This window comes from Paramisgurnus dabryanus, chromosome 1 (assembly GCF_030506205.2).
Source record: "Paramisgurnus dabryanus chromosome 1, PD_genome_1.1, whole genome shotgun sequence".
Taxonomy (NCBI): domain Eukaryota; kingdom Metazoa; phylum Chordata; class Actinopteri; order Cypriniformes; family Cobitidae; genus Paramisgurnus; species Paramisgurnus dabryanus.
In genome coordinates, this window is record NC_133337.1 from 13,844,093 (window position 1) to 13,868,430 (window position 24,338).

At 37.8% G+C, this 24,338-nt stretch overlaps 1 protein-coding gene across 1 annotated transcript in view; it reads right to left on the reverse strand.

The window, feature by feature from the left end:
- Positions 1 to 24,338, reverse strand: part of celf2 (cugbp, Elav-like family member 2) — a 171,848-nt gene that overhangs the window by 116,675 nt on the left and 30,835 nt on the right. Inside the window, exon 2 of the mRNA XM_065274614.2 lies at positions 6,344 to 6,379. Coding sequence (XP_065130686.1) covers positions 6,344 to 6,379 — 36 coding nt within the window. The remainder of the gene's footprint in view (positions 1 to 6,343; positions 6,380 to 24,338) is intronic.

Consider the following 24,338-nt stretch of genomic DNA (forward strand, 5'->3'; position numbering starts at 1 on the left):
TGTGAGCCGGTTGGTTGCTGTGGTAATGTCCCCCCCCTCCTCCACTGTAATTGGACGGCCGTGTGAAAACTGACATTGAGAAGCGGAGCTTCTCACTCAAAGTTTAATATTTTTGAACTCTCGGAGCTCAGCGCCGGTTTTCAGCGTGGAGCTGCTTGCTTATTGGAAAAACAAGCGTGTCGCAACGCATCGCTTTCATTATGCATAGGCTTATGGTAATTGTCAAAATAGTTTTTCCAACTTGTCATCCTGGCATAATGTACAGTTAAAATTAAATAATATGAAAAATACACTGCTGTGAACGTTGTTTACTTCATTAATGTGTTTTACTATGTTAATGGAATAAGGATGCGAGTAGGATTCGGTATTCGGTTTCAGAAAAAAATCTGGATTCGGTGAATCCCTACTATTGACATGACTTGTAAATCTGAGTTGATTTAACAAAAAAATTTAAGGCAGCAAAGTATTTTTAACAGTGTGATTTTGTTCATAAAACAAGCAAAAATTCTGCCAATGGGGTAAGCAAAAAAATCTTGAACATTTTTCTCAAACACTAAATTCAAGAAAAATTAAGAAAGATTTTTTTGCTTGTTTTATGCACAAAATCACTTAAATTTTATGTTTTGGGTCTAAAAACTAGACTTATTTTCTTGGGTCGTTTCGCTCATCAAGAAAAAGCATCTTAATTTAAGAATTTATAGATATTTCTACTGAAATCAAGACAAAAATACTAACTTAGAAAGTCATTTTTGCAGAATAAATTTTGAGTATGGGTTACCATAACTCCGGGGGAAAGTGCCACCCTAGTTTCACTTTAATTTTACTTTACTGTACCAGAGTGGAAAATATAGTTCTTCATTGGTCAATTATGTTGCCGGAAATTCGAACCCAAGAACTTTTGTGCAGATGAAAACAGTGCTCTGCAAACTAATAGCATCAGAGCATTTAATTGTTTAACATACAAGAAAGTAAACTTGTGTATGGTGCAGAAGCCAAAAAAGTGCACCATCTGGAGAGCGTTTTATACTATTTTAAAGATAATTTTATTTGATAGACAACTTTAAAAAGAGAGAACCTTCTTAAACTGTGAAACATCTGCTGAATGTCACTCAAACATCTGCCAGCAAACGTGTAAGTGACATGTTGCAGATGGACAAACACAGAATTTTTTATTTGATTTTTTACAAACCATGTTTTTATAGGTTTTTGTCGACAACTTTTTGGGAAAACGGTATAAATGTTTTTTCCAGATGACGAACAAATACCAACAATGAAGTGCAGATATTTGAAGTCCGTGTCTAAATTAAATATGACATTTACTATGTCATATAGTCTACTCAATTTGTTTTTAATGATCTGATAGTTCTGTAGATCGTTTCAAAAGGATCTTTAGAAAAGAGGCCAAAAATCAATTTGTGAAAAAACACAGAACAAAAAGAGAAAGCAGGCCCATTCACAGTACTCATTAAACCACACAAGGGACGAACCTGAATGCTTGTAATGGACCTTGAAGGTTTACTTGCAATACCCAGGGAGCTACTTTCACAATGTTGCCAGCAGTCTTTCTCTCTTAGTCTCTCAGAGTTGGATTATAAATAGTGTTGATTGACAGGTCTGGTTGGATGGTAATTAGAACGGTTGCTGGGGTGAAGGGGGCGGGTCAGTCTCCGTGGTGATAATGAGGCCGGGTCCCACACGACCGCCATGACGGTTCGGTAACCGTTCTCTCGCGTTGCCATCCTGGCTCTCGTAATTATCGGTTGTTTTCTCTATGAGAACATAATCGCCACAGAGAGATGCAATTAGCTGACAACCGATTCCCGCCCCCCCTTCCTTTCGTCCCCCCCGCTGATGTTAAGACCCCCGATACCGGAAAAAGAAAAAACAGAAATGGTTTTTGATGCAGCTTGCTACAGCCAGTCAGTCATTCAGCACAAGGGAATCTGTGATTGCACACAGGATCTAATTACACAGTCGCACAGTCTTTTATTCCAGTCTTCCTATTCTTTCTGTTCCTTTTCCCTTTGTTATGTGACGGAGGGTGCGAAAAGAAAGACAGAGCATCTGTGCTTCTCCGTTCGGATGGTCGCCCCACAGAGAGTAAAATCATAAATGAGGTCTCTTTAAAGGGATATTACACTCAAATCTAAAAATTATTATTATTTACTCACCCTTATGTCATTCCAAACAGTAATGGAAAATGTCTGAAGTACCTTTAAGCAGCTTAGTTTCTTATACAGCAGTTATGTGGTTTATTACAAATAATAATCTCAAAAATTACCAAACAAAAAATTTAATAAAAGCACCATCGTGAGTTGAATTTCGAGTCGTCTGATGCCACGTAGCTTTGTCTTGAGGAACAGATCGAATGTTTTTATTCAGTAATAATCTTTCCCTCTAGTGGCCTTTTAACTCAAGAACCACTGCAACTGAATCACTGAATCATTATGTTGAACTGAAAAAAATATAATAATAAATAATTTTTTGGAGATGAACAAATTCACAAACCAGACTAGTTTTATTGTACACAAATTGCAATCAATTATATATTTTATATATTACATCATATATCATAATTATATATATTTTATATTATTATTATTATTTTTGTTATTATTATTATTATTATTATTATTATTACATTTCTGTAATTTTTGCTACAATTAAGAACTATCAGTGTTTTACTGTTTGGTGTCGAGACCCATGGTAAGATTCTTTAAAATATTTATTTGTTACACAGGAAAAAGTCATCATGACAGATTTCCAAATGAGGGTCCTGTACATTAATAATAACAGAAATTTTACTTTAAAGGGGACATTTCATAAGACTTTTTTAAAATGTCAAAAAATCTTTGGTGTCTCCAGAGTACATATGTGAAGTTCTAGCTCAAAATACCATAATTAAAGTGCATTAAAGCATTAAAGTGTCCTTTTAAATGCAAATGAGCTGATCTCTGCACTAAATGGCAGTATTGTGGTTGGATAGTGAAGATTAAGGGGCAGTACTATCCCCTTCTGACATCATAAGGGGAGCCAAATTTCAATGACCTATTATTTTACATTCTTGCAGAAAATGGTTTATGAAAAGTAAGTTACTGAGTTTAATCAGTTTATCTTTTCCCAATTTTCTAGGTTAATATACGCACTGGGGACCCAATTATGGCACTTAAACATGGAAAAAGTCCGATTTTCATGATTTGTCACCTTTAAAGTAGGGCTGTCAAATGATTGGTGAACGTGATTTCACCAAGTAAAGTGATCAGCCCCATTGTTGGTCCTGGATCAACATTTTCATTAACCAATCAGATTGCAGGATTTGGAATAGTTTGTATGTTAGATTTACAGTAGGATTGGGTTAGGGGCTTTTAAGAAATACTCCTCAAACTATTATTTCACACTAATTTGAGGGTTTAAAAATGGTTAGGGTTTGAGTTAAGGATAAGTTAGGGCAGTGGTTCTCAAACTTTTTTTTTACGGTGCATTCCTTCGCGGACCCCCCAAAGAAAATTTATGACAAAAACTGTTCTAAAATTTAACATTTTAATTAAACAAAACATATTAAATTATACAAAGTAGTGCTGTTGGTTAGTAGCCTTATTTTTTTTAGGTTTAATTACACAGAATTCATGATAAATTAATGTATTTTATAAAATGTCATAAAACTGGGGCCCCCCGGCACCATCTCGCGGCCCCCAGTTTGAGAACCACTGAGTTAGGGTATCTTCGATTAAAACGTTGATCCAGGATCAACAAACATTTTTGATACAGGATCACATCTTACTTGTGACCCAAATGATTAATCTTGATTAATCGCATACAAAATGATTTATATATACATAATTACACACAGTACTCTCATATATATTATGCAAACACAAACTTTTATTTTGTATGCGATAAATCGTGACTTTAAAGTGAACTAGACTCTAGAAGTAGACTTCATAGTCAACAATAAGAAATCCTGCCATCCTAGGTCTTCTCCTAAAGGGGCAAAATTACATGCTCCACATTTTTGCAATGCATTGGTCAAGCATTTGTGTACGTTTTTAAAATAAACTTGCTTTATACAAAAACTCACAAGAGTAAATTACATATTTGCTAACACTGCAATAATATTAGCTCTTTCCTCTCATCTTCTCCATTCTGTGTCTCGTCCTCATTTCCTCTCACTCCTGCTCTGTTATTCCTGCAAATTTCAGTCTGTGCTTCAGCACTTCATCTGCATTTTTGACTTGTTTTCGCCTGCTGACGGCACACACCAGATTAAACCACAGAAATAGCTGCGAACGCACACGTATGAGCGCAGGTTTTGGCGTGCTGATGCACACTGAGGTAATTCCGGGTGTGGTGCGCACAAGTTGGGAAATTCAAACAAATGGTGATTAAATCAATAGTATAAGGCAAATGAGATCCACATGCACACACCACGCAGGCCTGATGCCCAGCTCATGACATCATCGTGTTCCTGGAAATCACAAATCTTGGGAATGTTTTGAGAGACTGATGTACTTAATTCTGTTTTTGTTCACATAAGCTTTCTTACGGGTTGTGGGACTTTAGAGCTATATTTTTTATATAAATAAATATATATTTTTAAAGTATTTTCAATAATTCCTCAGTTGAACAATTGTCACTATACTCTAAGAATGCTGGGTTGTGTTTCACCCATTGCTGGGTAGAAATTGCCAATATTTGACCTAAACATGGATTGAAACAACCCCTAAAAAGTTTGTTTAAACCCAAAAGTTGAGTTTGTCCATATTTCACCAAACCAGGCCAACCAAAAGAAACGTTTAATGTATAACAATTTGGGTAAAGTCATTACCGTGACCACAATACATTTCTGTTTAACTCTTACATTACATTAAATCAAATGCGACAATTAACATAAATTTTTTGTTTCATTCTTCTTATGTTTATAAATGCAGCCGATTGAGCACTAAACCGTAGTTGATCTCAAATGAACAGGCGATATATTGCTGAAAAATTTAATAGGCAATCTCTGGATGGCAGTGGACGATTGCATGCATCTTCATTGAAACAAGGTTATCAATCTGTCAGATTATTAACCTTCAATGGGGCCTCTTTCAGCAAGGGCCCTTGTAACTTATGTCCACCATTACCCCCGCTCCAACGCCCCTGTCTATAGCACTTTCCCAGGGTGACATGTTTTTCTTTCCGAGTGCCCTTGAAAGCTAGCAGGCTGTCCGTCAATCAGGTGCTCGCCGGCGGTAACCCACAGTGCATCGCTTTAACAACGAAAAAGGTGGCACATTCTGGAAGCGGCTTTGAGTTTCTCTTTGCCGCCCTGAGGAAGAAAGCTCCTCTCCAGATGAGACGTGACAATTTATTCTTAACAGAATCCCCGATGAAAAATAGGTGTAGCTATTTCGGGATCAGCAGTTTATCAAAAACTTCTCGCCCGATGTGTCGTCTCATAGCCGTAGGGTTGGGTTTAATGGCCCTCAGTCACTGATCTTTACCAGCCTCAAACCTGCACCCTTGACTCCCTGAGAACACCTCCTCTTTTATTTCTCTCGCTCTCTCTTTCCCCTCTCATCTTGCTCTTCTCTCAGAATCAGAATTTTAGAGAAGGAAATGTTAATCATGCCACATCCCTGTTTTCATCTTTCTTTTCTCGCCACGATCCCATCATCCTATCCTCCTTCTGGCTTCTTATTGGACGAGGCTCGGGGGCACACGGTATGATGTAAGGCCATTAATCATACTTAATATAATATAAAGTAGAATTACAGTCAACATCGTTTGACTCACCTACCACCTAAGACAAAAAGGCGGCATGCTAAATGTAAATGGACTGGTTTGGCACTACATGTATCTATGTAGGCAGAAACTCCACAGAACACACAATGCAAAGTGCATGTTGCATAAGCTTATGACTCGAACTCCCATCACTGATGCTGATTTTACTTAACTTGTTGCAATGCATTTGACATCGCTCTCTGTGAAACCTACGAGCGATGCTGCCTTAATAAGATCTTTTGTTGGCTTAAAATGCTCACTAGGTTTTAAAAGACATCCATCATGTTCCTATTTTGATGTTATTCACTGTGGTTTTGATAAATGTTATTGAGGCCAAATAAATGGACAGGGGCACAAAAAGATATAATGTACAAATGTTGTGTTTCCAGTTACACAATCTAGAAATCCACTCAAGGTTTCACGAAAAAAGGGAGGTACAGAAAGATATTTTTTCTTTGTGTGTGTGTGATACAGAGAAAAATCTCAACAATATAACAGTCAACATACTATAAAAGAGCCAAAATTGAGTGAAAAGAAGAGAAAGAAAAAGAGACGGATAGAAATAGAGAGATGGTCCTACCTCTGTATAGTTCCAGAGAGATCACTTGCGTCTTGCCTGTGAGGGAGAAAAGAAAAATTAATTAGTTTAGTAAAAGTAAAAATAGTCAATAAATGTCTTGATCTAATATTGATAAGTCATAAGTACTTTTAGTTATTGGCATAAATTTTATATAAAAAATTTGAGATCTCAACTTCATCATCATCAAAAAAAAAATATATATATAGACAGTATATAATTTAAAGTAATTGTTATATAGTGAAATAAAAAAACTTCATATATAAAGCTTAAAGGTATATCGGAAGATTTTCTTTTTCCAGGTGGATCATCAAGACTATTGGTCATCCCAGTTGTCAATCATTCTGGAGATATGTTTACGTAAGGCCGTCGTACGTGCTCGTCCCTAGGTTCGCTTTCTGCACATGTGCACTTTCAGGTGTATATGTGTGGTGGGCTACGGCTTCAGCCATTGATTAAAGCTCGCGCTCTCACATTCTTTTTTCAAAATGTCTGAGGATCGCAAGAGAAATCATGTTTACGAATTGTATAACAACAAGAGAAAGGCATCTGAAGAAAGAAACAAGACCAGAGTGTTTTGGGGAGAATATTTCACACGCTGGCTTGGGCTTCCCACGCAAATTTTCTACTCAACAGGTAAAATTTGGCATGCTATTTGAAGAAATCCATTTAAAATCACTGCTAGTAAAAGTTGAGGTAAGCTATGATTAGCGATGCTAGCCCTGGCACAAGTCACGAACCGCGCAGAGACGGTAAACATGCCAACAGCAACGAAGAGAATAACTAGGCTCGTGCATGCTCTCTCTCGTGCACACTTTTAATAGGCGTTTCCTCTCGGGTGCAGGTAGAGTGTTGCGCATGTGCATTTTTTTTTTAAAGTGGAGGGGCAGTTCTTTTCCAAAATTTGGAAAATATTCCGCTATACCTTTAAAGGTGCTCTAAGCGAATTCACGTGTTTTAGACCATAAAACATTTTTTGTTACATACAGCAAACATCTCCTTACTATCTGCTTGCTACCTGACCGCTGATCAAACTGTTAAAAAACGCAATCTCTGTAGACAGCCCAGGCTCCACAAACAGCAATAACAACACAATGGCCAAAATCTAGCACAACGAAACATAACAAAGTGTTCCAGCCAATAAGCAACAAGAAGGAAGGGAGGGGGAGGAGTTAGCTACGCTCCGTTTGTTTGAAAACAGTTCAAACATCAACAAGAAGTGACGTCGCACAGATTCGCTTGGAGCGCCTTTAAGCAAGTAAATAGTAATTTAAATTGTTCAATTTATTTTTGAATAATTGTAGACTGGTCTCACAGAAAGTCGTGTTATAGTCACGCAAATTTGATCAATTTATTTGTGTCTCTGGCACGAAATTCAGCTTTTTTCGTAGCCTTGAGCACAAATGTTAGCCTGGTTAGCCAGACCTACATCAAGATGTAAGGTCTGGCAACTCTTCACACAAACGGCTCAATGCAAGGGGTGGGATATAAGGTTGTCCCTCAAAATGCCTCTGCACGCAATAGGATAGCGCTATGACCAATCAGAGCAACGAAGAAGGTGACGTAGTTACCGTAACCAGTCGGCAAAACTCCAAACACATCTTTCTTGCTTAAAAAGGACTTCAGTAGGGTTTATTTGCTCTTCTCTCAAAGAAAAACATAAGTCTAATTCCTCAAGAGTCGCGGCCAAAGCCGCTTCAAAAGAAAGCTGTTCGCCAGCAGCAGCAGCCATTCTTTTTTTTCAAGTAGGAACCGTTGCAGCTCTGTCGTCATCATGTTAAGCCCGCCCCACAGACGCTGCACACGATGTGATTGGCCTGACCAAATTTTGGTTTTTGGAGCTGTTAAGTGTATTGTGAGTGCCTAGACTAAACCCTGGCAGCAAATATATTTTGCGGCCGCTAGGGTGCGTCTAGATTTCTAGGCTACACAAATGTCTTATTTTCGTGTCATTTGCATTAATTTCTATAAATAGTTTCTCATGTACGTGGATCGCCTTTCTTTTTTGTTACATTTTATGTAATGTTTTCTTATTTTTCCCATTTTCTTACCATTGTCGCTTGGAGTTAGAATCACTTTCTGTTACATTTTTAGACATCCTAACCCAAACCCTAACTCCAGGCAAGAGTAGTTTTAAAAGTGAAAGAAAACATCTAGAAACCAATACATAAAAGTACATCCTAACCCCAACCTCAAGCGACAATGATTTAAAAATAGAGGAAAAAAGGAGAAAACAATACATAAAATGACACGAAAAAAAAAGTCGTCCCACGGACATGAGAAACTATTTATTGAAATTTGTGCGTGTGTCTCGAAAAAGACATTAATGCTCAAGGTACGTAAAAAAGCAGAATTTTGTGTCATGGACACAAATATATTGATAAAATTTTGTGTGAATATAACACAACTTTTCATGAGATCATGTTGAATAATTGACAACGGTCGTTGAATTATTTGAAAATAAAGTACACCCATGGTGGGAACGCAGCAAGATCCGAAATGGTTATTTTCCATTTGACAGGTTAGACAGAAAAATAATCAACACCCATGGGACATTTCTCAACCAATCACAATAAAGCATACAACAGGCCCCTGGTATAAATCAAAATAACTCACATTAACGTATAATACACAATTGTTTGCACAATAAACCAAAATATAATTCATAAGCTAAAAACAGTTTAAATGCTAGTATGTAAGGATTGATCCTTGAGAAAACAACATTAGTATTAAGTGTATTGATATTTCAAGATCGATTCACTCATCCCTCATATTTGTCCGGTATGGAAATTTATGTTTTTTGTGTATTTTGCATGATTTGTATTAGTACAGTGGCGTGTGTTTGTGTTTATATCTGCGGGGATCTTTCATGCATGCCTTTAGCTGCAGGTGCATTCGACGGCTGCAAGATAACATTGACTCCACTTTTGTCTACACTACAATGCACACACACTCACACACGCTACACCCCCCTCTCTCACCATCTGAACAGACCAACTGTCTGTCTCTCACTCGTCCAATCATCCCAACCCTCTCTCTCTTTCAGTCTTTCCCTCAATCCCACCATTCTCCTGTCATTTTGGAGCGTTTGGCTTTTGGGAAAACATGAACAGTGAATGTACGAGGCAGGGGGTGCATGTATTAATCTCCCTCTCTCTCTCTCTCTCTCTCTCTCTCTCTCTCTCTGAGAAAAACCAGACAGACATATGGAACGTTACGAGCCACTGAGCCCAAAAAAGTGAAGAGGGAATGGGAAGAGAGAGCGACGAAGGAATGGTACATTGTGAGCACCTCTTTCAGACGTCTCTTGACATATTTCACCCAAAAAAATATATTCTTCTCCCATGACAATTACAAATGGCTAATACAGCACCTCATTAGCAACCGGTTCCTGTATGAATCATAATTTACACGTTACGCTGACGGAGGCAAATTGCGCCGTGCTCTGAATTGCCGGCTATTAATGGGTAATACCGTAGGGTATTTGCCTACAATACATGAAGTGGATACAGTTCTATTTACAGTATGATATATGGGTGAATCTTATTAAGGTTGTCAAGAACAAAAATTCATTACTAATTAAAATAGTGCATAGTGGGCTTAAAAGCATATACTTAGAAAATATACCTTTTTAGGTAAAATACAACATGTGACATATTTATGACAAGTTTCATTGCCATACTGCATGTGTGTCAGTGTGTGGCAACATTCGTCCGCTTCTGGGATTAAATCACAGAAATAAAAACCTGCAATCACTTTGTGGGCCATTTTCAATCACCTACACGGAGAAAAAAATTCAAGTCCAGAACCGTATTCACCAAAGGGCAGGAAAAGGCAGAATGCTGTATTCAAAGAGCAAATCAATTGTGGCCAATTCGCTTCGGCTAATTTTGGCCCTCATTCAACATGGCACCCGAGCTCAGGTAATCAAAATGAACTCCCCGCTCTTTTTAGCACCAAACGGCCCACTCCAAATTGTTTTTCATTACGCTTGTTGTGCTGTTTTTCTTCTTATCCCTCTCTTTCCCTACTGCTGAGCTCCTGTTGTTTGTACATGTGCGTGAAAGAAAGGGTCTGTGCTTCCAATCGCATGTTAATAAACTGGTCCCCTGTGGATGCCGGTGATGCGGTGTGTGGTCATGATTCTGAAAGCTTCCGGTGAAACGGCCACTGTTTGATAACAGCTGCCGTCAGCTCTGCCGAATAGCAGGATGCCAGCTATGCACTTATTAATGGTGAATTATTCCTTTATTGAGAGGGATGCAAAGGGAAAGCACATGCCAGCTCTGCTGATCAGACCAAAGGTGGGCCGGAGGTTACTTTCCATTTCAAAGAGCCACACAGCTAGAGATCTGTCCACGGTTTCACCTGCACAGACCTTCACATTGAGCTCGACAGGCACGAATTATGCAAGGCCTTAACCCAGATGTGTTCGCAGTCGCAAGCATCTTTCTTTTCTCTTTATTAAGCCTTAGACACAGATGGACCGCCCAAACCGCGTTTACTGACTGTGTGATAAAATCTAGATACAAAAACGCTATCTTTATCAAAACTGACTAGCTGGCAAAACGGACACGTTATTAAACTGTTGATGTGACATGCAGCAAATATCTAGGAGGAATTACTAACAGGGTTCCAACGGGTCCTTGAAATCCTTGAAGGTTTGTGAATCTGGAGGAAAAAATTCAAGGCCCTGGAAAGTTTTTGGTCATTAAAAGTGCATGAATCTATTTTATGCAAGAAGTTTTCTGGGAAAAAAAATCCATATTATTCCCTGTGTAGTGTAATATCATAAAATTTCACGCCTTTTAAGTAGGGATGCACCGATACCGATACTGGTATCGGGTATCGGCCTCAATACCACATTTTCTAAAGTACTCGTACTCGGTAAAAGTCCCCCAATACCAGGGATCGATACCACGGTTTGAGAAATGTCTATGTTTGAGCGGCGTGTAAGGGGTTAATGCCTCTTGTGTTGTCCAAAGAGGCAGAGTTTACAACAAACTGGAAAACTAGTCCCTTGTTTTTTTTGTTAAATTATGACTAAAGCTGTTACCTGTAAATTTAAATCATGTTTTTTATTAAGTACTCGGTATCGGTAAGTACTGAAATGCAAGTACTCGTACTCGTATTCCAAAAAAGTGGTATCGGTGCATCCCTACTTTTAAGCACACGTGCTAAACTGTTCACTTTAAATGCTTTTTTGCATTGTTGTGTTTGACACCTGAAAACATCGTTGGTTACGTATGTAACTGTTGTTTCCTGAGAAGGGAACGAGACGCTGCGTCTACCTTGCCATACTTCCTGCGTCCCTGTAACGCCGCCTTTGGCAATATTTCAGATAGCGATATACTTCCTGGCTCCAGCATCACCCTGTCTTTGTCGTTAAGCCTCACCATTGGTTGAATTTGATAAACACATTCAGACGCACTTACCCCTGGAGGCGTCCCCAAAGTGTCATTGCAGTGATGCAGCGCGAGTTCCCTTGAAAGGGAACTGTAACAATGTATCTTAAAAGGAAACACGATGTAACCTTACTCTCACTTGAAATGTGTCCCCACATTAAGTCCTTGAATTTGAGAGTATTGGACCTGGAAAGTCCTTGAAAGGTCCTTGAATTTGAATTTAACTAAGGTATGGGAACCCTGTACTACAGTACATATCCCAACCTGATCTCACAAAAAACTGTAACTATTTTACAAGGTAGCAATTTTGTATGTATTCGTATGATGTGAATTGTCTACTCCTAACTATGCCCAGAAACGGAGTTAAATGAAAATGACTTTGGAGATAAGGTATGAGGATCAGGGTTCGAACCTTTGTTACTAAACTGACCAAGGTTCAAAGATGTGAACAACAATTTTGTAGCTTAATTCTGAGATATGGGTAGTTTCGCAGACGAGGTTTAGATTAAGCCAGGATTAGACTTTGTCTAATTATTTTAGGACATTCAAGCTGTTTTAAGTTAAGCCACCTCAAATATGCATTGTAGTCTGGGACTAGCCTTAAGACCTGTCTAGGAACTGTCCATTTCTCCTGTACTATACAGCTAGATCCCGTCAGAAAATTACCTTATTAAAAACTGGAGGGTGGTGTATGGAAATGAACTGTCTTCCCTCTTTCTCTCATTCTATCTATCACTTCTTCTTTCTTACTGTGCCGTTTCCATCTCCGCTCATCTGTAATCATTATCTTCTCTTCAACAGCCCACCATCTGTGTGTCTGCGTCTCTTTTACTCGTCTTCGTGCGTTACTTCTCCATTTTTCTATCTGTCTCACACACAAACACTCACACATCCTCTCTCTTATCAAAGTCCTTGTGCAACAGAGTGTATTTATCAGTGTACGTTTTGCTTGCTTGAGAAATGTCTCATTTTTTTAGTGATATTGCATTGAGACAGGTGGATTTTTTATGTACTTCAGAGTAGAGTTGACAGCAGTTGCTAAACTTTTTCACGGAAAGACTTTTTATTTATCGTGAATATGTACTTGAAATGTCTGTCCTCATTGAAAAAGACATAATCATAGTCAATCAGAAATATTTGATGTATAGATGTGAACCAGAATAAGTCATTTTTACCAGGGGCCAGGCTACTAGTACAACAACATAAAGGTAGAAATTAACCAAATTTTGATGATAATACAAATTACAATTGTAAAATATTATTTACATGGATGAGGTGACTTTGGGGTTACCACTTTCATGAAAAATGAAAATGTTCAATTTTATTAAAAATTTCTGTATTTTTTGTAATATTTTTAATTATACTCATGTCTATTCTGTCGACTTAAAATTGCATTTTTTGTAAAATGATGTTTAAAATCCTGTTTTATGGAAATGTATCAAAACTGTGGGGACCCTATAGCTGTTTGTAGGCCAGTTTGTTGCGTCACACTTGTTTACACAGACTGCTGTGTAAAGTAAAAAGAGGTATTACAGTGGAAATGGACAGTGTTGTGTGCGTGTTTGTGGTCAGTCAGCCCTTGGGTCATCCCAGCCTGTCTGTCCGATTCGAGTTAGGTAAAGTGAAGCTGATACTCTCTCTGGGTGACTGGCCCTCACAGCCCAACATGAGTCTGATTGGAACAAGAAAGACTCGTTTAACCTCTTGGGAGGAAGAAAATCCCTGACCAACAGCTTTATCTTCATCTCTTTGAAACGGATTTAAACTCTGTCAAACTTTGGTCGATACTTAAAACACAAGTAGTGTTATGTCACATATATTCAAAGCAAGGCCAGATACATTGGCTGCATTTTTACTGAATACAGTACAAATTTGTTTTGATTAAGTGATGGTTTTTGACATAACTATGTTACGAGTACATTGTGTGACCTTCTCATAAACATATACACTCACCGAAAGGTTATTAGGAACACCATACTAATACGGTGTTTGACCCCCTTTTGCCTTCAGAAGTGCCTTAATTCTACGTGGCATTGATTCAACAAGGTTCTGACAGCATTCTTTAGAAATGTTGGCCCATATTTATAGGATAACATCTTGCAGTTGATGGAGATTTGTGGGATGCACATCCAGGGCACGAAGCTCCCCTTCCACCACATCCCAAAGATGCTCTATTGGGTTGAGATCCTGTGTGGGCCATTTTAGTACAGTGAACTCTTTGTCATTTTTAAGAAACCAATTTGAAATAATTCGAGCTTTGTGACATGGTGCATTATCCTGATGGAAGTAGCCATCAGAGGATGGGTAACCGGTGGGGTCTTCTGCAATTTTTATGAGCTTGTGCAGATATTAGCCTCCTTTCCCTATTTGTAATGGAGATGAGTGGTACCCGGTGGGGTCTTCTGCTGTTGTAGCCCATCCGCCTCAAGGTTGTGTGTGTTGTTGCTTCACAAATGCTTTGCTGCATACCTCGGTTGTAACGAGTGGTTATTTCAGTCAAAGTTGCTCTTCTATCAGCTTGAATAAGTCAGCCCATTCTCCTCTGACCTCCAGCATTAGCAAGGCATTTTCGCCCAGAGGACTGCCGCATACTGGATGTTTTTCCCTTTTCACACCATTCTTTGTAAACCCTAGAAATGGTTGTGCGTGAAAATCCCAGTAACTGAGCAGATTGTGAAATACTCAGACCGGACCATCTGGCAGCAACAACCATCCTACGCTCAAAATATCTTAAAACACCTTTCTTTCCCATTCTGACATTCAGTTTGGAGTTCAGGAGATTGTCTTGACCAGGACCACACCCCTAAATGCATTGAAGCAACTGCCATGTGATTGGTTGATTAGATAATTGCATTAATGAGAAATTGAACAGGTGTTTCCAATAATCCCTTAGCTGAGTGTATACCACACAACAGTACTGAAAGTATTTAACTTTATAAAACCTACGAGAGCGCCCACGATCCCATTTGCATGTTTAGAGCCAATAGAAACTGAAACCAGGTAGCGGAATAATTACTTTTGCAGAGACATTACCCTTTCAGATCAAGCCTACAGCACGATCCTGTTGTATTGTTTTCACCCTCTAATGAGTCTACACAAATTGCATAAAAGATCTAAAACAAAACACTAAAAATACATTGCACGTGTTTGCAAACATATTCTATAGATCCGAGGTTGCTATGACTCTTATGACGTAATCAAGTTCTGTGCACTATGACCCAAGGTTTATTGCATGTGGATCTCCCTTTCCCTTTGTATATGCGACACTTCTGTGTTTTACTCGTCATTTGATTTTACATTGCACTATTTATAAAAATTATTGTTATAAAAAATTATCTAACAAACTATTTTATGCAAGTAGTTCAAATTAATTGTATGTTTTTGTAGTGTAGTGACAAGCTTGAGGTTGAGATTTGTGATATTTCTGTATTCAGTAAAATATATACATATGTTTTTGGTGGTTTATTACAATTTTGACCTATTTACTAGTTATTATGGATTTATTACATAGCCTTTAAACTTGGGGTGTTAGGTTTGTTTAATGTAGCATATGAAAATACTCAAAAGAATGACAGCACAGCATGTAATCAATTGCGATCTTAAAGGGTTAAATCAGTGCGTTTAGATGAGAATTAGCATGCATGTATGTATATATATATATGTTTTTCTGATAATCGTAAATGATAATTTTGTATATGAAATTGCCACCTTGGTTGGTTTTTACGCATATTCTCATACAAAACACATAATGTAAAGCAAAGTATGTTGGCAATAGCAAAGATTTAGGTATAATATAAATGCAAATACTACATTTGTTGAAGTAAAGGTACAAATATTTATAAAAAGTTGTCACTGTGGTACCTTTAAAAGGTACACAGTAGTAACTGAAAGGTACATAGCTGTACCAAAAGGAGCTATAAAGGTACAAAAACATATAAAAAGTTGTCACTGGGGTGGTACCTTTTCAAGGTACACATTAGTACCTCAAAGGTACATAGCTTTACCAAAAGCTGTACCCAAGGCAGCTATGTACCTTTTTCTCCAAAAGACGATTCTCTTTACCTCACACATTGTATTTGTTTGTCTGTGCGTAAGCAAGAGAATGAGAATGGGGGGCAGCGAAACAAACTTGGAAGTCTTGGAAGTCCAACGATAGGCTTCATTTGACAAGAATTGCTTAAAGCGTGAATTTACTGCTCTAAGCCAAGACTCTATCAATCTAACGTACATACTGAAGTTATACAGCGAGTTACATAACCTTAAGCAACAGATTAGACAACAGCATTCATCAATCAACTACACCCTCCCTCTCGCATAAGCTCCATTACCCAAAAGCCCCTACGGTTCTCAGTTTATGAGGCATTATAAGCTATTAAAGTCTGCCGCTAAAAATCCATAAACATAAACGCAGTATGTATACCACTTATGAATGAAGACGTACACCTCTAAAAGGACTGAGAAAAGGCACACAAACAAACAAACAAACATGTAGAACACTCGTCTCTTAGCTGGTTTGTAAGAGTGGCATCCATAAACTCAAACTGTCCCAAGACACGGCTAATGAGGAACTGGCGATTATATCAATCTATATCTCAAGAGAGGAGAGAAAGAGAGGGAACGGCTTTTATGCAGACACACAGGCCAAACGAATTAATATATTGACGGGTAAAAAACGGGTTTATACATTTTTAAAGAGAATGTGAATGGAGCTTGCCTGTGCAAAAGTCGCTGTTCTAGTGCAACAGTGTATGGAGTACCAGAGCATTGCTATGTGGTTGCTGGCATGTTGTGAGTGGTTTTTAGTGTTTTCTGTGTGGCTGCTAGAATGGGTGGTTCCCAGCATGTTGCCATGTTTTCAGGAGTGTTTCAAATGATTTGTAGCACATTGCTATGAGGTCGCTAGAGTGTTCCAGACTGTTACTACACTGTAAAAATTGCAACCACGTCACTCTCAGCCTGATCTCACGAGAATTCGTACATATTTGGCTAATTCGTATGAATTCATACAAAGTTAATCATGTAAACGTAAAACGTACGATTCTCTGAAAAGAACAACAACAAAACCTAACCCCGCACCTAACCCCAACGTCACATGGGTAAAAGCAAATCGTACAAAAACGTACGAATGTGGTTGTATTAATTAATACGAAATAGCCAACTTGTAAAATATGTACGAATTTTCGTGAAATAGCGTTGTCACTCTCCAATTCAGCGTGCTTGCTGCACGTCTACCTTCAAAGTAACGTATTTGCGTACACAAAAGATGCGAAATGTGAACCAGCCGTCATGCATGTCAGGAAAGTGCTGTAGTTGATGATGTCATGTCTGAACACGTAAAGCACAAGACCTCACTGTTTTCACTTAATTAACACAGAACAAATGAAATTTTTCTTTAAAAAATCTTATTTTTTTAGTTTCACAGAGAAAATAATCATATTATTTAGATTTTAGCAGAATGACATTATCACTTTAAATCTAAACTTAAGACTTTTTTCTTTAACAAAGCATTCACATAATTTGTCTAGTAAATTATTCTTATCTAGCAATAGTTAGCTTGTACGGAACAAAGCATTCACATAACTCGTCTGGGTAATATACTAATGCTGCAATAGCTAGTCTGTCTGGAACCGAGCATTTATTAAAACACAACACTGTGTGACACTTGCATTACATCAAAGAGTATAGAAGTACAAGAGGGGAAACTCTCCTTCGTTTTTGGCATCAGTCACTAGGTGGCGCTTCAGTAGCGCGGCCGCCATTTTGGAATGAAAATTCTCACAGCCAATTCATTCTCAATTCATTCTCAGCGAATCTCACAGCCAAATCAGAAGCGCAATAGTACGTTTCTTAAATTAAAATTTTGTACACTTGCTACACCTACACGAAACGCTGTATTGTCTTGAATGTATGTGTTGATTTGTTGTTGTTATCAGTTGTGGAATCCAATCATTAAATAGATACACATTTGAGGTAGTTTTTTCTTGCTTTATTATGTAATTCTATTTTATGCTACTTTACACATTTACTACTATTATTAGTTACCAACTCCACTAGGTATGAAATATATTTTGTACATATTAATCCCCGCTGGTGATGCAATGGAACGTTCTATTGAGTTTCCTCTCTTGTGCTTCTATACTCTTTGATTACATGCGAACGGCCCCTATGCTATTACGATTTTGTTTCTCTCTCTCTCCCTGTCTCGTCCTCGAACCCGAGGACATTGAGACAAACAGATCCGGCTGCCGTGGAGGTCAACCCACCACTGATCTACTGGCCGTCCTTCAACTTGATGCCCAGCCGATGCCTGACCAACGACCACCGACGGAAACTGTTAAATCTCCTTATCCGTTTACATACCATTTACATCCCATTTAAATATATATATATATATATATATATCTCCCCATGTTTATTTTTCTTTGTTTCCCCTCCTTCTTTTAATGTAAAGCTGCTTTGAAACAATTACCAATCGTGAAAAGCTCTATATTAATAAAATTTAATTGAATTATTTTGGGTCAACTAAAAAAGTTACTTCTATTATATATATATATATATATATATATATATATATATATATATATATATATATATATATATATATATATATATATATATATTTTAACCTTAAACAGACAAAACCAGCAAAAATGTCTGTCTAGTGCATGTTTCATTGTCCAAAACTAAAATATTAGCACAGACGGAAGCAAGAACTCGTCCTGTGTGGATGCCTGCCTAACAGCGCTTTGGATGCTGGACTGCGTGTGTATGTGTTGCTCGGTAGACAGATGTGCCCCAGCAGCTGTTCTCAATACACACATTGACATACACACACACACAAACACACACAGCAGTGCAGTGTATCACCTGATGGCAGAAGGTTGGTAGGCAGCCAAAGACTGATCCTGCCAAGAAGTGCCATTGCCAAATAATGACCCTACAGAGTAACATACCAATTCTTATGTTGCTGTGAAAACACACGTGCAAAACGTATGCATCCGTCTTCACCATATGGGGAACATTTCGTTTTGACCTCTTTGTTCACACTGTCAATGATTGCAAGTTTAGAGGCTTCAAGCGCTTGCCCTAGATGAAGTGTGTGTGTGTGTGTGTGTTTGTGTGTGTGTGTGTGTGGTTATAAGGAAACTTGGAACTTGGGGATCTGCTGTTAGCATTGCACATTTTGAGTGCTACATTAAAGGAACAGTATGTAAAAAATTTATATCAATTAATCATAAAATGGCCCTGATATGTCACTAAACATTAAGAAATCATTTTCATTTAAAATACTTATATCAATGACAACAGTGGTCTGGCCAGGATATTGTCATTTAAAAAGTGGAGTTGCAGCCCTCAACTGATGTTTATGTTGTCATTTTGTGTATTGGCCACCAGTTGGGTGATTGCAGTACCAGTTTTTACCACAAGTTTTGTTATTGCAATACCAGTTTTGGCCACAATCCTACATACTGTTCCTTTAACTGTCCTAGTTCGTTTTTTCCCACATATAACACACTAATGCATGCACTAGTCCTATATTTTTGTCAATGTAAAAATGTTATCGGTCAAATGTTGCCCTTTGCATTAATTGGAGTTTTCTGTTATGATTGAACATTATTTTAGATCTTTCTGCTTACATTCCTCATGAGAGATAAAAAATATAGAAGAAAAACATATAACATTTTACAAAATAGAGACAAATTAGACATACATGTGTATATAAACTTTAAAAGTAAATCTGATAAGGTCTTTTAAATTATGAACCCTAACCCTACCTTTTGTTAGATTTATGCTTAAAACAAGCTTAAATCTTTAAAAATAATGCCAAAATTCTGAATAAAGTAATTATTTTGAAGTCTGACTTTAGATGTCTTGATGAACTTGATGTATCTGTTGTACTGTATCTTGGCAAATCTTTAAAAAAAATGTCTGAGGCATTGCTGAGATCTCGTCTGAAACTCTAGAAGAGACACGTGACATCATCGGGGTCTTTTTCTCAAGAGGAACATTTGAGAAGGGGGACACTAAGTCCACAAAAGTCTCCATATGGTCTGAATTTAATCTCAGCTGAAATGTTAAAGAGACCTCATTGGTGATTTCTCTTTTCATATGGGAAAGAGAAAGATTAATCTACAGCATAGCAGAACTAAAACACTTGTGCAATAAGGGTCTGTTGAAATGAAACAGGACACACACACCCACAGATAGAGAAGGAGAGAGAGAGAGAGAGAGAGAGAGAGAGAGAGAGAGAGAGAGACTTCACAGCTGTGAGGTGTAACAGGAGAGCCCTGGAACGAAAGGAGAGGAGCGGTGCTACAACCATGCCAAGATTTCATTAACTGCCACAGCAGTCTGTATTCAGTCATGCTGGAGTTGTAAAGTCCTGCTTCGATATTCACCTTTAAACACAAGTTCAACAAACTGCTCTCTAAAGTTATTAACGTAACACGTGGGCAATAGGACTTGTTTAGTGGCCTAGATGAATAAACTGTGAATTTAGCTTTCTGATAGAGTTGGTTGTTTACATATTTGACACTTGTGGACCTGGGTCAAGGTCACACCATATTTAATTAATAGCTAGGAGTATACATTATATAGAATATTCTATACATTGTCTTCACTAGGACGACTTTAAATGCTTTTTCATGGTTGTCAATGTGAAACCCTCAGGTCAACAAACCCGTAGTGACAATCCAAGTTTTGGTTAGTTTCATCTGATAACATGAATGGGAGAAGTACGAACATCACTGATATATGATCAAAACATCAGTTTTGTATTACCAAGTCTATGCAACAGTAATTGTTAAAACCATACTAAAACATTATGATCAATTTCCTAAGTTGACGTTCTGGCAGACGGCGGTAATCAGAGACGCTCGGTCGCTCTCTCTCTCTCTCTATCTGTCTTTCTCTCACATACATCTGCCTTCTTGTTAACACAATAACTTTTCAGCCATCCTTCTGTCATGATGTTTCTGAATTAGTACAGGAGGCGGATGGATCCTTTGAAATAGCAATGTTATATTGTGAATCCGTGGATGAATAAAGTACCTGGTTTTCCTTATTTACTTAAAAAAACTTTTCGTTGTGGGGCTTAACTATTTTAGAAAGCAATGTTACACTTGCATTATACTATTCTGACTGTAGCCTAATCACCATGCTATTATTACTTGCGAGTTCGTCACTATAACCAGATCACTGCCTTTCGGACACATGACCGTAATAAATGTATCTTTCTTCGTGCCAGGGTTTTATACAGTATTAATCCTAACACACATTTATTTACAGTCGCACACTAGCACTCACGTGCTTTAACTGATTTGTCACGTAATTGAAGAAAATGACTTGAGGTTATAATTAGCAACAATCAAAGCATTGTGGCTCCCACTTCTCCCGGGCCAAACCCTCAGCACTTCTGCCCTTTACACATGTCATCTCATTGACTAATTCACTAAGCTTTACCACTAATTTCCTCCTCTTAACACTCATTTCTAGAATTACATTTTATTACTCTTTACTAAACACTGCCGACAGTAAGAAAGACCCAGGCTGTCCGAAAAACAGCCCCGTTTACCCATGGAAAAATGGGGCAGAAATTTTAGTGGATATTATCGAGTGCATGTATTCAATCCCATAATACACTACAAGAATGGGTGTACAATGGATTTACACTCACAGCTAGCCGCTACCCCTTGCAAGGCGCGTGCCAAATGCACATTAAGGCACCCGCGGTGCTTTTGGCGCTTAGTGCCCAAATTCACTCACTCGTTTTATTCACTCATTCAAATAGGCTATATCAGTAAAGTAATGTAGGGAATAGTGAATGAGGGTATAGGGTGCTTTCCAGACACAGTCTTGGTGTTTTTAAAGGGGAAAAACCAAGGGGCAACCTTCTGATCTATCTTGTGCAATTCAACGACTGGCAGCTAGAGGCTGGCTCCAAAAGGGAGTCAATCCTATAGATCCCCCATGTTAAAATGCCCAACTTTACAGCAGAAATAAATGTGTTTACATCCTGGTACAAAGAGTGTTTTTGGTCTATATAGCTTCATAAAAAATGTGAAGGGGTGAATTTTCAACTCATTCATTTAAATTATATTAAGCTTTAAAGGAACAGAATGTAAGACATTTATATCAATTAATCATAAAATGGCCCTAATATGTCACTAGATATTAGGAAATCATTTTCATTTCAAATATCACTCACAACAGTCGTCTGGCCAGGATATTGTCATTTAAAAAGTGAAGTTGCAGCCCTCAACTGATGTTTATGTTGTCATTTTGTGTATTGGCCACCAGTTGTGTGATTGCAGTACCAGTTTTAACCACACGTTTTGTGATTGCAATACCAGTTTTGGCCACAATCCTACATACTGTTCCTTTAATGTTCGGCATAATTCAGCGGGTCTTAAGTGACTTAATTCTCACTGATTTCACTGCTGTCTTCAAGCTAGGCAGGCGTGGTTTCAGCAACCAGGCATCTCAGGTACACCCACGTTCCACCTCGTTGCCTTATTTAAAATTGGTGACGCGCTGGTAAGATAAAAACAACGGGCTGCTAAGATAAAAATGCTCTTCAGAAACCTAAGGAGACATTACGGACACTACACTCATGTTTTAAACAAACTAAAATAATTATCTTAAAGAGACAGGGTACCCAAATATTACAAAATTCTGTCATCATAAGCTTACTCAAAACGTATACTTCAAAACATATGATTTTATTATTTTTTAAGCAAAGAAAACACATAATGTTGGAGACTTTAACATGCAGTAATAGTAAATGGTGACTGAGGCTGTAAGTCCATATAATACTGCTTAACAATTAATTTAATCCGTGACACATTTTAACTTTATTACATTACACATAAACCCCCTTTCCTATGCCCACATACAGCTAATGCCACCACCAAAATATGTACAAAAAAAAACAGGACTAAATTTTAAAGGTCCTGCAGTTGCCTGCTATTGCTCAAGTGGAAGGGGACATTACCCGAAATACTTGACGCTTCAGCTTATACTTTTATACTGTTTTTAACACTACATACACATTTCCTGTATTTTCTGGTTGTATTCTAATAAAGAGACTGTGAAATAATTATATACAGTATGATCACTTTTTTTGCACAATACTGTACATTTTATGGAATAACCTGATTTTTAATTTTATCTTTAATGTATCTTTGTATCCACTCAGTCCATCACATTGCTTTTGTGTGACTTCTTATCTCTTATGAGGTTTGCTTTTGTTGGAATTCAAAAGACACTGCACAGAAATGGTCGTAATCCATGTAAAAATGATGATTAAAGGAAAAAATCCATAGCTGTATATATGACTCCATTCCATATGAAGTGTACTTCTCAGAAACAGAAATTGAAAGGAATATAAAGTGAACGCTTTGTGTTAGTGCAGCTTTTAAAAGTCAGCGTTGCATGGCGCGACACATGGCTGCCGTGGTAACGGTTTGTCATCTTTCTCTGGATGTGTGAATAAATGAACGTGAACGTTAATGTCAGAGGTGTCCCGCTGGGGTGAAATGTCATCTTAAATCCCATTTAATAAACTCACACCACACGTTAATCCTACATTACCACTTAATCTGGCTCTCATATTGATGGCGTAATCCAGGCCCTCTCTGCCAGGGACCAAAGCGATGAGCCATGCGGTCGTTCTGCGAGGTGTCATTATAGCAGAAGCGGAAGATAACGGCCTTGTAAAGAGATGTCAATGAGGTTGGCGGCAAATTGATATGATCGTAACTGCTCGAGATCCGGGTCTGCACGCCATCAATCACGATGATGAAAAGCCAACTAACGTCTCAGACGGTAGTGTATTATCAGTATGTGCTGAAGGACTGCTCTATCACATGCTCTTATCACACACTGACTAAACCGCACACACATACGGGTCAATGACATGACATGCATATTTTTATCTCTGGGCATTATGTACTATAAAAATAACTTTGATACATTTATGACATGTCACTTTATTCCATAAAGCATATTTAGTTTAAAGACATTTTTGTATTTTTTTTAAATACTATTTTTTATTTTGGTATCTCAAACAATGGCAGGGAAACTGTCTGTACAAATAAGCAGTTTTAGGCAACTGTTTAAAATTGAAAAAAAATATAGTATTTAAAATTCATGAAATTATTAAAAACTCAAAATAAGTAGCTGATGGGATGTAAGGATAATTGAAAAACTTTTCTCCACATTTTGGATGTTATCAAATTTAGCTGTACAACCGCAATCATGGGCCTTTTATTAAGAAGTTAACATGCAAATCTAACATGGATATATGCAAAATAGATCTCCGCCCCTACTCAAATGCACAGCCTCCACCCTTTCGTACGCATAAATAGTTGGTTATATGTGTGTGACATAGCAAACCAAGGCAATTTCAGACTGCAGGAATGAGATGTCTTTGGAAAACACAAATATTATTGAGAAAATACTCAGCAATTGTGTTAAATGATGAATTTGCACATGCGTTGTCATAAAGCATATTGAAAACACCACATAGACACATAAAAAACAACAAAAACTTGATTTTCACCACGGTGATTTACAGTACACTTTAAATGTAA